The sequence below is a fragment of the Lonchura striata genome, chromosome 3 (assembly GCF_046129695.1).
Source record: "Lonchura striata isolate bLonStr1 chromosome 3, bLonStr1.mat, whole genome shotgun sequence".
NCBI classification, from domain to species: Eukaryota; Metazoa; Chordata; class Aves; order Passeriformes; family Estrildidae; genus Lonchura; species Lonchura striata.
Window position 1 is genome coordinate 25,529,995 of NC_134605.1, and position 15,745 is coordinate 25,545,739.

General features: G+C 49.4%; 1 protein-coding gene across 5 annotated transcripts in view; it reads left to right on the top strand.

Moving 5' to 3' along the window:
• Positions 1-4,725, top strand: part of BCL11A (BCL11 transcription factor A) — a 75,299-nt gene extending 70,574 nt beyond the window's left edge. For all 5 annotated transcript variants that reach the window (XM_031504291.2, XM_077781988.1, XM_077781987.1 and 2 more), the window contains exon 4: positions 33-4,725. In XM_031504291.2, the coding sequence (XP_031360151.1) occupies positions 33-134 (102 nt within the window). In that variant the 3' untranslated portion in view covers positions 135-4,725. The remainder of the gene's footprint in view (positions 1-32) is intronic.
• The last annotated feature ends 11,020 nt before the right edge of the window (positions 4,726-15,745 follow it).

A 15,745-nucleotide genomic window follows, 5' to 3' on the forward strand; every position in this document is an offset into this window, starting at 1 on the left:
TGTTCTCTCCTCTGTCCCCATGCTCTCTGTAGGTTCGGCGTACCCCCCCAGCTGGCGCAGCGCCCAGGGAGCCCCGGATGTCTGGCAGTTTTCGGATGGAAGTTCAAGAGCACTTAAATTCTGAAAGGAGGTGAAGCTGGGGCAAGTGGCTGGCGGCGTCTCAGCATCCGGAGGTGGCCTCTGTCCTGCTGGCTTGCCACATCCCTGGGAGAGCCTGAGGAGTCACCCCCGACAGCAGCACTCCCTGGGCACCTCCTGCCTGCAAGACTATCGTATTTATATTTTGTAATAGAGTACAACACTTCTTTGGGGTTGGTTTTTTCGTTTTTTTGGGGTTCTTTGTTTTTTGTTCATTGGTTTCTTTTTTTATTTTCTAAAAACAAGCGAAAACAACCCACCCACCAAGGTCAAGGGCTTAATGATGGCTTCGACTGGTTCCTTTCCCCATGGAAAAGACTGTCTTGCTCTCATGGACAACCCAGCCTGTTGGTTATCCCCTCAACATGCCATTCCTCGGGAGGTACATCTGATGTGATGAATTAAAAATAAAGCAAAACACAGTGTAGGTCTGTGGGTGGGTGGGAAATTGCCATAATAAATGTTGGAGCTTTAGGTTTTGTTTGCTCTGTCTTTAATTTTTAATGCTAACAAGGGCCAGACGGCTGGTGTGACTTTGTGTTCCCGTACCAGCTGCAGAAAAGCCAGCGCTGGGTTTTCACCGGGGATGGTGCTGGCACCAGGGGCTGCCTGGCCCTGGCCGACAGGACAGACCTTTCCCGCAGAGCTGGGCCAGGAGTTGGGCTTAGGGCCGGGCACCCTGAGCACTGCTGCATCTGGTGATGCTGAAAGGGTGGGGGGGGTTCCCAGCTCTCCTGCATCATCCTTGGTGAATGCCAGCTGTCCTGTTGCATTTCTGCTGTTGAACTGTGTACTTTTGGGGCTGCTGGGCTCTGTGACGTCCGCTCGTGTCCATGCGAGGAGAAGCGAGACCAGCACAGGTTTCGGGAGGAGCGGTAGTTATGCTGTGGAGATGCTGTCAGACCAGGGGATGCAGAGCCCTACCCTGAGCTGGGGGAGCTGCTGCTGCCAGGTTGTTGTCCCAGTGTATCCCAGACTTTGCACCAGGAGCTGGCCAGCAACACGCGTTCCTTGCTCGGCACTGAGCACCCACCCAAGGAGTCTCCTGGTTCGGGGCCCAGGCTCTGCCCAACAGAAGATGGGTTATGTGTGAGCTTTGTGCCGTCTCTGATGGGATTGATAGGCTGGAGCTGCTCATGCCTCTGCTGACAAGTGGGAATGGACCTTATTTGGTGAAAGAAGCCATCTGGGTAGTGAGTGGAGAGGCTGGCTGGCCGTGTCGGGCCGCTAGGATCAGTGGGATAGAGCCAAGTCATGGGGAAAGGGCCAGTGGGTTGATCTTTGTGCATTAACTTCAATCTCACTTCTGTTTTGTTCATGTCCTTGCTTGCAGTCTGAGCGAGACCCTCACATGGGGTGACTCTCCTGGTGCAACTGCTATAGGGAAAATGTTTCACCCTTTTCCATGGGTGGTGGTTGCTCTTTTGTTGTTTAAAACCCCAGGCTGTGGTTTTCTCGTGGTGGCCTGGGCACAGCACAAGCACAGACATTTCAGTACCTTAAAATTTGGCTGGGATGGGCAGCAGGAGCATCTCCAAGGGGTGCCACACCAGAAGCCTGGAGGACTTGGTGCACTGGGACACAAAGGGAGCTATTGCTGCTTCTCCTAAGTTGATTTAGTCTTTGAGGGCAAACCACCCAAAAGTCTATGCACAGCCTCAGCTCTTTTTTTATCATGAGGGGATGTTTTTAAAATTTTTTCTTAACCTAGCCTGTGCTGCCACCTCTGTGTCTGCTCCTAAGGGGTTTTTGAGCCTTGGAAGGGTGAATCCTGTTGGATTAAGCACCTGATTGATTGTGAGTGCACCAGTGGTGAAGAGTTAGACACCTGCTCCTGCCTGCCCTGGGGATATCTGCTCTAGGCAGCCATGCCAGATCAAGGCTAATGGAGTCACTTACTGCAAAGGGGGTTGCTCTGCTCGTTTCTCTGGACTGCTAGTCAGGACTCACCTGGTCTTTATCTACAGCAGGCCTGGCCCAGGGCCACTGGGAAGCTGCTTTGTCAGGGGTTCCAGTGTGCTGCTCCTTCTGGGGGTGCCTGACCCTTGCTTTGTGTGAGCACAGGCAAAACTCAGTTCATGGATGTCTTTTGGGCTAGCTGGTTATGCTTTTGCTGCTCTGCCTGGTGGAACAAGTGTGATGGGATCTGCTTTCTCTGTCTGTGGTTTGTCTCTCCTTCAGCAGGCAGCACAAGGTCAAGGGTTTGTCCCAGGAAAAGTGAGAAATAATAAAGTGGGGATGGCTGAATGTGTTCTGCCAAGCACAGAAGTGATACCTGAAGTGCTGAAGATTTAGTCAAATAAAATGTAGTCTTTAAAATGTCTATTTTTTAACATAGTTGTTAAACTCCCCCAGCTCTTAGGGCTTTGAAACATCTTCAGAATTCTGTTGCCTTAACAGGTGCAATGTCTGTGCTGAGAGCCCCCTGTAAGCCACGGGGCTCCTCTCCCTGGCTGCCAGCCCTGCTCCTGCTCCAGACTCTGCTGTGGCCCTTGCAGAGCACCAGGACAGCCTCAGCACCAGGTCTGGTGGAGATTCCAAAGGGTTTCCACTGCCCTGGGTGACCTGAGGGTGCTGTGTGCTTTAACTAAGGGTGTCATTAGGGTCCTCTTTTTGTCTGATCAGGGTGTGGCTGAGTCCCTTGCTGTGTCTGTACTTGGGATCACCAGCAGCTTAATGAGTGTCTGCCAATTAACAAGAGTCCAAGGTTTCCTGTGAGGGGAGGGCTGGGAAGTTGTTAGCCACAAAGCTGGAGGTTGCTGGTGCAATAGGGGCAATTCCCAAGGGTTTTGTATTTTAGCATATTCTCCAGATGTTGGTCTGCACATCCAAATTGGAAATAAGGTGTGGTTGGCCTTTATTAAGAAAACAAAGCTCCTAAAGTTTTGGGGTTCTTAACAGAAGAAAGATAAAAGTTCTTCCCAGTCCCAGGGTTGAGATGAACAAAATTCCTGGGAATCATCTGGCTTAACTTTGAGGTTTTGGGCTTAAAAAGCTGCTTTCAGACTTGGAGATGATGCTGTGTTTGATTTCTAAGCACACTTTTCCTGACACTAAAATGCAGCAAAGGTCAAGCTTTTTGTGAAGTCTAGCTTAAATTTTGCTTTCAAAATAATGTATGTTTTGGATTCGTGATGCATCTGGGCTGTGGACTTTTATGAGATGCAAGACCTCTCTCCAGAAGGGATCTGAAAACAGATTTTGTGAATGAGTTTCCAAGCAAAACTGCCAAACTCCTTGTGGTTTTTTTCAACCCCATCTTTGTGTTAGGTCCCACTAAGTGACTGTGTTCAAGCAGCATTGTGGTGTTGGTGGGTGACAACACAGCTGTGGGCTCTGGGGAAAGGTGGAGGTTATTTTAAGATCTTTAGCCTTTACTTTGGGTTTGCATTTCCTTTCTTGTGTGTGTTTGAGCTGTCTGGGTGTGCCGGTGAGGCCTGGGGTGAGCCTTTACCTGTGGATTTTTGGCAGTGAGGAAGGGGAGGACCTGCTAAGCATCACTGCTGTTCCAGGGCTCCCTGGTCTGCTGTGGTGTTTCACTTGACCTCACGGAAAAGTCATATTGAGGAGTGAGTTGAATCCCCCAGCCCTCAAAAACGGGAGTGGTGCCTCATTTCCTTCTTCTGTTACTCTCTGCTTCACCTGCCACCCAGATTTCCCATTTCAGGCATCATCATTCAGTTGTGTGTTTATCTGCTACAAGCAAAACATTGTTGCCTCTCCATTCCAATTCTCTCCCCCCAAAAATCATCCTCCTAGGATTCATCTTCTGCAAGGGTCCAAATAATCAATTATTCCCAAGGCAAGGTGGAGTTGTAGGGGTCAGAACAATGACAAAATAAAACCCTGAAACCCCAAAGATGGCCCTTACTCCTTAATCTCACTGGGTAGAGTTACACATCTGGTAGAGGCTTGTTCGTTGTTGCCATTACTTTTATTGCAACTTTAGCAGTGATGAAGTTCAGATGGCAGAAGCAGTGGGCCCCAATTTAATTTTGCCTGGACTCCCATAATGATCATGGCGTGATCCCTGCTGTAGTTCCGTGGCCACAGACAGGTAAAACCCCACGGTGAGGGCAAGAGGAGGGGCAAAACCTGGGATTGGGCATGGCAACAGGTGGGTGGAGTGCCTGTGCTATGTGAGCATCACATTCTGCAGTGAGGGGGATGGACAGGCAGGTGGTTTCTCTTATCAAAACCAGATGAGGTGGATTCCCACCTTTTTTTGGTGGCCGGGGTGTGTGCACTGCGACGCTTCCTGAGGTTGGTCCAGCCCTGATGGCTCCTCCCTGGCCATTTCCATGACCCTCTGGGTTTCCAGTGGTGATGTACAGAAGCTCCCACCTCTCCCCCAATGTCTGCATGTGTCTAAGGGCTATACAGGACTCATTTACGGGCCTCCCGTTGGCGGGATATGTGCATGCAAAATGAAGGTTGTATTTGGCTTCTCATATTCGGATCTATATTCCATATTGTGTTGACCAAGAAAAACACCTCAGCCCCTGTGCTGAAGAATGTGATGGACTGATGACTTTCAGAAACATACTGTAAATCAAGGAGGCTAATAAATACTTGCTATTAATAAAACAGGGCTACTGCCTTTCAAGTTATTTTCAAATTTTACAGCATCCTAATTTAAATGGCATGAAGAAGGTGGTACCTTTGGACCTCTCCTCCTCCCCAGCACGATGTGGCTCAGCTGAACTCCCACAAAGGCTTGGGCAGGAGTTTTTCCTCAATGAGGAGGTTTAGATGGAGCAGCCCAACTCCATGGAGCTGATGAGGGGTGACCCCAGTGGTGGCAAGGTCCCCTTGACAGAGGGTGGCTTCTGGCTTGGGCATCTCTGGGGTCTGGCAGATGATCCCCAGAGCTCACCAAGCCCAGTGCATCAAAGAGCCTGCAGCCTCCACCACCTGCACTAAACCTTTAATGGTTCCCAGTTGTGAGCACGGCCACTCCAGGTCGTGAGCGCACAGGCAGAGCATCCATGCGCTGCTTAACCCCTTCCCTCAGGTATTGCTGCATCTGTGCACAATGGGTCGGGTGAAGGTGGTGGTGGTGGGCAAGGGCCTCCTGTCACAGACACCAGCAGGAAGTAGAAAATAATGGGGCTTTGAATTTGCTTCCTGAGTCTCTGTATCAGTGCTCGTAGTGCCCACAGGGGTGCCAGATCACTCTTTATATAGCCCTGCCCTTGGAAACCCGTGGCACTCTGGGCAGGGAGGGGGCAGGGGATGGAGCCCTAAATAAACCTTTTTTCCTTTTGAATGTCTGATCTCTCCCTGACCTCCTCCTGCAGCTCTACATTGGCGAGCAGAGCCTGGTGGCTGTGACACTTCTGTCCCCCTTCCCTGCAGGCAGAGGGTGTCCTGTGGCAGCCTTGCTCCATGGCTTGTGTCCATGAAAACCCCCACTGGCAGGCCTGCACTGCCATCCCCAAAATTCCCCCACACCCCTTTATTATGGCCCCACCCCCCCATCCCTATAGGGCATGATCCACTATGGATAAAACTTATTTTTTATGTTCTCCTTCCTACAGACCTTTGCCTTGCTCCCTGCCTGGCACACTCCCCTGGGCTTTGGCTTTTCCATTTGGAGGCTTCGGGGAAGTACATCCCTTTGGGAGCTGCTCTGCAGCTGGCTGCTCCAGTTGGCTTTTTTCTTTGTTGCCTAAAATCCCGCTTTAGCTGTTTTCCTTACGTTTTTTCCTCTTCCCTCTCTCTCCTGCAAAGAGACAGCACCTTGTGCAGCTGTAGTGATTAAAGGGGAGGGGAAAAGAAAAAAAAAAGCTTATTTAAAGCAGAGTCTGGCAATATAAAATAAGGTGTGGAGGTGATGAATGATCCCAGGGTACATTAAAGCAGGGGCTGGCATTTTCGACATCTTTCCTACTTGCGGCGTGTTTGAGCACTTTCGGAGCCCGGCTGTTTGGAAATGCTGAGCATCCGCCCTGGGCCCTAATTCGGGCAAGTTCAAAAACGTCCTCTGGGATTTAGGCAAGTTGTTGCTGTTTCTCCTCTCCTGAAGACCCGGGTGCTGCTGCTCAGACACGGGGCTGGGAGGCCCCAGGAGGACAGATCCCACCCTGGCCTTGCTGCGCCTCCCGGGGGCGAGGGGAGCAGAGGATGGGCACTCCTGGAAGGTGCAGAGGTACACAAAGCCTCCCTGGCTTTTAAATGCTTTTTGGAAGTGCATTTCCAGCACTGCTGTGGGAGGCAGTCAGGAGAGGGAGGAAGAGAACAGAACTCATTGCATGCGAGGAGCAAGGGCAGGTGCAGGGAAATTATGCATTTTTCCAGACTGGCTTATTCCCTTCTGTGTATTAAACATTATTTTAATATTCGAGTGACAATGTTTCATAATTAAGCCAAATGTAAGAGCTGGAGCGCACTGGAGAGCTGGGCTCGGTGTGGGGAGGTGAGGAAGGCTCCCACCCCCTGCCCAGGATTAACCTCAGCCTGCAGCATCCTCTCTGTAAAGGACAGAGCCTGGCTCTGGAACTCCAACACACCCCACACTCAGGCGAGGAAAACCTTTAACTCATAAAGGTTGTAATGTTAATATGGAAGAAAAGCCTTTTAAAAAATTACATTAGTTCACAGACATCTATTGAACTCGTGAGGGGAAATCTAGCCCCTGAGAGATAGAAACTAAAGAGCTGAGCCATAAACCAGTATGATAACATCCTTATTATAAGATGCAAATTAAGGGGCCCAATTCACTTTAAAAAAGCATTATGAGTATTTAATTTTTCTAGTGGGAATCTCTGAAGTTGGTTCTGTGTGTGTTTTTTTTGTGCTTTGTACTTAAAATAAAAAAGAAGAAAATAAGTCAGGCCATGAAGGAGCTACTGAAAGCAGAGTTGACGGTGCTGAGCGGCGCTTTGGGTGTGGGAGGAGGGAGCTGGTGCTGATGGGGGGGCAGCAGAAGATGTGTTCACACTGGATTCAGATGGGGAGCCCGTGGTGAAAGCCAGCAGCATTGCAGTGGGGTTTCAGTGGTGTTAAACAGGTTCAGAACCTGCCCTGGGTGTGTTTTAAGTGTTCAATCTCCAGAGCAGTGGGCTGGGTCCCTGTGCATCTCTGCTCTGACACTGGTGCCCTGTGGGTTGAGGCAAGCACTGGGCTGGTGCCCCATCTGTGTTGTTTCAGGTTTTCTGGACAACCTTCTCCCTGCCCTCAGCCTTGCACCTCCTTCTGTGCTGCCACGATGCTGCCACCAGCTTTGTCATGATAGAAAACATTCAGTGGCAAAAGGACCACGAGACTTCTGGGTGATTTGCTTGTGGCACTTCTTCACAATGGGAGTGATTTGAGGCTTAACCATATCTGCTTAGCTTGGTTTTCCTGGCCATTTCTTGTTTCCTGGAGCTTTTTGAAGTTATTTTACTTTTTTCCTCTCCTCTGAAGTTGGAAGATGGTGTAATTGCTGCCCTTGGCTCTGTCCTTGCTGTTTGTCACATGCTGGAGTTCAAGTCTCAAGCCAGGAGAAGGACTTGACATGCAAGGTGGGGACAACCGGGACAAATAAAAATGACAGCCTCCAAATACCAGGCCTACTCTCTATCCAGCTTTAGATTTGAAAGGTCAGGATTTGCTCAGAAAAGCACAGAAAATGTGGTACCCTCACTTCACACCCTTAAAGACAAAAGAGCTGGTTCAGTCACCTGCAAACTGGAGCCATCCAGAGCCCGGAGTTGTCCTTTCAAATGTAGAAAATAAAACAAGAAGCCCTACCCTGGAAGATTGCTTTTCAGAGGGGCATTATACTGCTCTTCTACATAATGTACAGAGGTCACAGGCTGAGCAAAACAGTGAGACCAGGTAAATACATTCATTTGAAACCCAGGGATTTTATTTATTTTGTGGCACTCTAGAGCATCTCTCCAATTCTGGGTGTGAAACTGGAACGGGATGGGGGCTCTGCAGCTTGACTTTGGGGTCAGGCTCTGTTCCCCCACCTCAGCTGCTGCCTGGGGTTCAGGGCATTAAATAACTTGGGTTTTAATGTATTGAGGAAAACCCTGGTCTCCAGCTGGTCCCCAACAGCTGAGCTTGGGCAGGGTCTCTGCCGTGCTTTGAAGCTTCTCATCCCAAGGCTGCCTCCTTATCCCTCAATCTGACAATCAAATACTTCTTCCAAACCACTGTTTGCAAGGAATATTGCTGCTTTTTAAAGCAGCACTGGTGTCCCTAGCCAGCAAAGACCATAAAATAGTGCTGGCTAATACTTGTGTCAGGCACTGGGCTGACTGGGTCCTGAGAAAAAACTCCTCGCTTTAATGGATTTTTTTTTTTTTAAAGAAATAAAATTAATCCTGTGTACCTTTTTTTTTTTTTTTTTTTTTTTTTTTTTTAAGAATCATAAATTCAGCAGCTAACAGGGCTAGTGGTCCATCTGGGCAGCAGCATGGGACCATGGGTAGTTAGCCTGGGAATGTTTATGGGGCTTTGCTGGCCAGGCACACTGAGGGGGCTCAGCACTTGTTGCACAGAGTATTAAACACCCATTAAACTCCCCCCCTAAAAAAACAACAACAGACCAACCTTTTCTGATAGACAAACACACCATGATCCACAGACCTATAAAAGAGCTGTTTCAGTGGGGTTTCCCCCCCACCTCCTCCTGAATCTGCACAGGAACACCTGGAGCACGGTGTGGCCAAAAAATCACCTGGCTGTGGAATGACGAGACTTTCACTTGTTTCCAAAGTGAACTTTGTGGGGAGTCGAAGGATAAATAGCCCACCAATATAAAGCCCATGGAGAAACCCCGGTGATAACTTTCCACACCATTTCCAGCTCATCTTGCATCCCCTATACCTCCCCTTTGCTGTCGATTTAGGAGCAGGAGCCTCATAAATCCTTGGGACTCGGCTGCTTTATCGGGTGCCCCAGGCCGTGCCCACGAAGCCGCGCTGTGGGCGGCGGGGACGAACATCTGCACGGGGGAAATCCTCCCGCGGCCCCGGCACGGCGGTTGTGGTTACGCAGCTCCAGAGCTGTGAAATGGGGAAGGATGTCCTTCCTTGTGGTTGGCAATTACGGAGCGCAGAGGAACAGCCGCGTTCCTGCATCCCGGAGCCGCTCTCCGGAGCAGATAAGGGGCGGTGTGTTGGAGAACAGAGCTGGTTGGGAAAGTGATTGTAAAACCTCCCCGGGAGATTACATGCAGGTCTGTGCCTGTGTGTGGCTCCAGCAGCCCTTGGGAAGAGCGTTCCATATCACACAGCACCTTGGTTTATTAAAAAAATAAATAAAAACAACCAAAAACCCCAGTGTCCCTTTGTGCTTGTGTTTTGTCCCTGGAAAGCCTTTAGCTTTTGGGCAATGTGTTTGTGTCTCACCACCAGAAAGGCCCAGGGACCAGTGGAAAGCTGGCCTCTCCTAGGAGCTGGGCTTCTCTGTCACTGGGAATGCTCAGGAGAGGCTGCAGGAAGGGTTTATCCATGATGGAGTAATGCCCAATATCTGGCTTGCCATCCCTCCAGAGATAGCTCCTGGTATGGCTGGACTGCAGCTCCCTGGGACGTGCCATGGGGCTGGATGCTGCTAGGATGTACTCGCTGTGTGTGTTGAGGTGGCTGGGGATAAGGACTTGGAAAATAGGGAATACTGATTTGCAGCAGCACAAGTGCTGCCTAGCTGGGTACAGGTGCTTCCTCCAGTTCCTGTGCTGCCTGCACTGGATCAACTGCCTGAGGGCTCCTGGGTACATCCAGCCGCAGCCAGAATCTTCCCAGGTAGGTTTTTAGTCTGGTTTGTTGGTTTGGGTTATTTTTAAGACTGTGGCAGAGGTCCTGTTTGGTGCCAGAAGTCTTTCCAGAGGTACCTGTCTTCACACCTCCCTTACACCTTACCACGAGCATGATGCAAGGTCTGACTTCTCACCTGCTCCAGCAACCCCCGGCCCTGGGGCTGGAGCAGCAGAGCTGTCTGCAGACCAGGGCCACCAGCTCACTTCTCCTTTCATTCACTTCTTCTTCATTCTCCTATATTATTCTACTTTATAGGAAGACAATTAACACCTCTCTGAGTTGCACTGAGGTGCATTCAAGGAGGAAGCCTCAAAATCAGTGGGAATCCTGGAAATACTTGCTACTACTGTTTTTTAAAAAATTTTAACATTGCTTCCTGTGCTGCAGTGAGAAGGTAGAGGTGAGTCTTTCTTGGCCAGGGAGGTGTGGCCAGGGAGGTGCAGTCAGGAAGGGGATGATCTTTGCCAGTGGCTCCAGCTGGGATGTGCTGCTTCTCCCACCCGGAGCCCCTGTAGCCAGGGCCCTTCTCCCTGCACTGCTTGGCAGGTTTTGGCATGACTCACCGGAGCCAGGGACAAGGTGGGGTGTTTTCTTCAAGGTCAGGATTTAGGTGGATTGGCAAAGGGTTGTGGGAATGCTTTTAAGATGCTGTGTTGCACGTTTGGAGTTTTTATCTGTTTTGTTTTGCTGCAAACAGTGTCAAGTTCTCCTGTCCTGCCTTGCCCCACGGATGAGCAAAGAAGAGTTTGGGCAGCTGGAGATGCATGCTTTTCCATTGTCTGCATCCCATCCTGGTCCTCTGCTCAGCATTTTTCCTCCCTTTCTCCCCACCCAGCCCCAAAACCACTCTTCAAGGAGGTCAATGGGCCTCCAATGCACCCCCATGTCCTCCCTCCTCATGGGGCACATGAGGGATGGGAATCAACACACACTTTAACATACTTGTTGCCACACTTGCAATATTAAAAAAAAAACAAAACCAGAATGAGAGTATTTTTGTAACACACAGAGAAATCTTTCAAGAATTGGAGTCCAGGGTTTGTGGAGAGAAGAATAATAAGCAGTAATTAAAGATGTACACACCTTGTCTCTTGGAATTGCAGGCACTTTTGCAATGGATGGTTGAGGTGCTGGCTGCAGGAGTTTAGGGTGTGCAGCTCAGCAGCTGCCTTGCATTTATGGTACTGTTATTATTTAATGTGCTTTAATTGCCTGAGCTCTGGCCCGTCAGTGCTGGGCTCACAACCTGCCCACTGCCCACTGCCCCTCCTGGCATCCCCTGCTGCAGATTAAAGTCCTTGTGCCACCAAGCTGAGCTAACAGGATTTAACACCAGGATTTGTGCTGCTGGCTCCCATCAGGACTGGTTATCTGCATGGGACAGGCCTGAGGGCAAACCATCCTGGCACTGCAGCAGTGCTTTCCTACCTGTGCTTCTGGGAAGTGAGGGGACAGCCACGTGCATGACCTGTTCTTCTGGCCTCTCCTCCACCACACTGCAGCCTCAGGTGCATTTCTAACTCCTCTGAAACATTTTGGGGGTGGTTTATTTTCAAGCTAGTGTCTGTATTTTTTATACCTCTTTCCTTTCCTCTAGACATGTCCGAATCATCTCATCCCTTCCTCAGTACTGACAGAAACATTCAGCTGAGAAAACACTGAAGCTGACAACTGCTGTGCTAAGAAGTAAAGTAAACCAGAAAGCAGTTACTACACTGAGAGCTTCCTCTTTAACCCAGCTTGGGGCACAGGGAAGAAGTGAGAGTCCTTGGTAATTAGATTCTCTCCCTCATCCTAATTGCATTAACAATAAGTCAGCACCAAAGATCTGTTTCTTTTTAAGTTTTCTTGACTTTAGCCTTTGTCTGAGAATCTTGGAACAACAGAGCTGCAGTAAATATGATTAACCTGTAGTTAGTGGCTGGGGTATTTTGGTTGTGCCCTGTGGATGCTCAGCCTGCTGTGGTGAACCACTGGGCTCTTGGAAAGCTGCCCCTGCCAAATCCAGGGAATGGTGCAGCCAGCATGGTGAGCTGCTCCCTCCTGATCAACATTGTTTAAGGCTTTATTTTAAGGGATAATTTGTCAGTTTGGTGGAAAAAGCTACCTTTTCCTCAGCAGGGCTTTTCCCCCCTATCTCTTTCCAGGGTTGCTAAAAGACCATGGAGTTTTATTTTGGCAGTGCCTCTTTCAATACCTTCTACTATTCCAGACTGCCAAATTCCTTTAAACTCTAATTAAAGCAGATGTATATTGTGTATTTTCTTCTTTAGAAAAAGAGGGGGTGTTTACTTAATATATAATTAGGTGCTGGGTCCATGGGCTGCACAGAGGCATGGAGAGAAACAGATGGGCAGGGAGGATGAAGACAAAACCTCTCATACCAATGTGGGATGTCCACTTTCCCTTAAATGAGGTCAGGATAGGTCTTGTTCAATTAGTGGTGAGCACTGAGGGCTTCTTGGTAACCTTCCACCAAAATTTTGTGCTGTTGAAAACTGGTGGTTGCACAAGAGGTGGGCGGCGATGCTCGGCATGCAGTGCCGCACCTCGGGACTCCTGTGAGCTCCTGACACATCACAGGTCCCCATTTATTAGAAAAAAACAGTGCTGATGGTTCAAAAATATTAATTGTTGGGGATCTCTGTAAATTCTAGATTGAAGGAGTCTGTCCTCCCTACTGATTAACTCAGGTCTGTGCTCTGCAAAGCTTTTGCTGCAAGAATTTCTACTGGGTATGAAGACAAGAAACAATGTGCTGATAATGCAGTGACCTTCAGCAGGAAAAAAAGCTCATGTCCCCAAAACACAACTACTCCTGGATGATATTAAATGGGAAACTTGTGGAGAAGGGACACTGCAGCATGCTGTCTCCATGAAAACAACAGTGAGACTGAAGCTGCTCAGTGATGGGGGATGAGCCAAGGGTGATACCAGCACTTGCTGGGACATCACTGTCCCATAGGGGCTGACCTGTCAGGCCAGAGCTGGCTGCAGGCCACAGGCTCCTCTGACAGCTCCAGGGATGAGCCAGGAGCCACCCAAGGAGCTGAGGTAGGAGCAGCTAAGACACGGGGACAGAGACAGGGAAGATGGGAGAGACAAGTTACATCCTTTAGTATTCAGACACTTGTCCCACCAACCTTGGTGTGTGCTCAGACAGCGCTGAGGCTACCCCGCTTGGCCAGGGGTGTTAGTGACCTTCAGCTGCACCGATTGCCCTCAGGTGGGCACTGCCCCTCTCCAGGTGTTCCTTGTTGTGCTGATTACCAGCCCTCACAAAAGCATGGCTAACAGCAGCTTTTGGGTTTGCTTTGGTGCTGTCTGGGTGTCTTTGGGGTCCTGCATGGGGTGGGCTCTCACCCCTGTCTGCTCTGCCCTGCTTGCACCCCAGCTGCCTTTGCTTCTTGGACTGGGCCTGGGAGGTGCTGTCTGCCGGATTCAATTTGTTTGGCTCAGAAAAGGATATTTGGGCTCAAACTCCCTCTGGGATTGTGTGAGGTTGGTGCTTAGATGTTCCAGATTATTGTGAGTATCCAGCAAGCTCTGGATGTGGGAAAGAAAAGCTGTGCTGCTTCCAGAGAAAAGAGAATGTGCTTACAGAGGACAGAAACCTTTTGAGGTGCTTTCAGTTGAATTTTCCTCGTGCACCATGCTGAGAGACAGGGGCACCCTCGTCTTTGTGACCACTGTGGATTTTTCCTGCTGGAAAGGACAGGACATCTGCCAGGGAGCTGCTCTCCATGGGGCAGGTGAGTGGTTCTTGTATCTGTTTCTCTTTAAAGCACTCCTGTCCTTAGATTCCAGCTCTGCAGATAGCTGTTATCTCTGGAGGATCTCCCTGTGCCCATGGAGTGGCATCTGCAATAGTTGTTTTATCACAGTCCTTCTCCCACGTTTGCAAGAGGGGAGAGCCCCGTGTGGGCTAGGCATTCAGTTTTTGGAAAGCCTCTCTGCTCACTGGCACCAAGGGCTCAGCTGAGCTCTTCATCTGGGCACGAGAAATACTTTGGGTGTGCAGGGTTGTGCTGTTCTGAATGCAGCTCTAGAGCTGCAGGAATGCTCTGTGCTGGGCTATTCATTGTGAGAAGATGTGTTGCTCTGTTTTTCTGGGTAGAAGCACTTTTTTCTTTCTTGTACCTGAAATTCTTGGCTTTGGGAAAGGCTGCTTCAGTGTTGTAGTGGGTGGAACATTTTAAAGTTTCTTTAAGTTTTAAATTCATTGCTGATTGCTGAATGTTGATAAGCTAAAAAGAAATTGCCAAACCATATTGCTTGGAGACATCAGTGTCTCTTGTGAGTGCTGAGAGGGAGGGAATGCTCAGCCTTTCTGATGTGCAGCTTTGTGCCATGCCTGGTGTTTCCCTCACTGGTGAGTCAGGGATGACACTACGGGTTAATTCCTCTTTGCCTTGGGGAAGTTGCAGAAGAAAATGTGGTGGCTGAAGACCAGGCTGTGTTAAACTGCTGGACTTTGCTGTCAAAATGGCCTCCCTGCACAGTTCTTGCAAGTGGCAGAATGGGGCTGGAGAGGGGTGGGCAGGAGGATTTGGAGCTGGGGTGTCCCCACAGGTGCTGCTGCCTGTGGTTGTGGTGGATGAAAGAAAAAGGAGGAGATGTTTGTCCTGCTATTCCCTTCACAGCCCCCTCCCCCCTGCAAAGACTGGTCTGGGGAACACCTTTTCATCCATTTTCCTTCCCACAGAAGTGCTGGGGAAGCTCATCCAAGGGTGTATCTGGGGTCTGCGTGGTGCAGAGCTCTACCCAGGTCTCTTGGGACACAAAGATCTGTCTCACGGTTCTTGCTGTAGGATCGTATCCCCTTGCACTTGAGGACACCACAGTCCTGTTCTATCTCCCTCCCAAACCACCTTCCTCCCCTCTGAAAGCCCCAGCAAAGGTCACCTTTGTGCATTGCTTGGCAAACCCACACCACAACTGGCTGGACTGGTTTGAAAATGCTTGTTTGAGGACTGCCTCTCCCTAGGAATGAGTCACTGCCCAGGCCAATGTGGCTGTGCACTGTTAGGTGTCCATCCCGCTATCCACCCTGCTGGCCCTGCCTGGATTCAGGCATCCTTATCCAGTGGGTGAAGTTGGTGGTGTTGCCTTGGAGGAATTTGAGGGAAATCTAGAAATTATTTTGGCCACTCCTTCCTCTGCCCTTCTATCTGTGGCACAGAGGACTAGGCTGTAGCTTCTGAGTCACAGCAGCAGCCAGGATGGCAAGATAAGGGCTTATCCATTAAAATACCATCCCTGACTCCTGTGGACCTGGAGCTGCACTCATCAGTTCTTGTTTGAGCGATTAAGGACTATGCCATTAGTCTGCTGCTTAATGAATATTGAAATGCTGTCTGGAAATGAAAAGGCATCTCTTTTTCTGCGGCACAAACAAAGTAGGGATGTTTTTCACTTAGAGGGATGATCCCTAAGTGTTGGGTGTTACCCCTCTGGAGCTGCAGTGATGCCCTCGTTTTTGAGCTGAAGGAAGAAGTGGGAATCTTGTGGCTGGTAATAGCCAGGCCATTATTTTAAGGATAAAAATGTTTAATGTACAATAACGAGTCACATAATGAATGTCCAAATGAGTGATGTTTTCTTCAGTTTTACATTCCCAGAGGAGCAGAAAGTATTGGTCACTTTGACATGAGAAGTAGTCAGGCAATTACATTGGCATGCTCTGAAAAGAGGGGGTTTTATTTCATAACCATTTAATAACAAGAAACTTGAGGAAAGGCCCAGAACACTCTGTGCTTCCTGGTCACTGCTTTGAATTCAATTTGCCTCTGATCCAAGTTAAAAAGGGATGTGAGTTTTGGGGCTGTCAAGCTAGTTTTGGGTTTTTG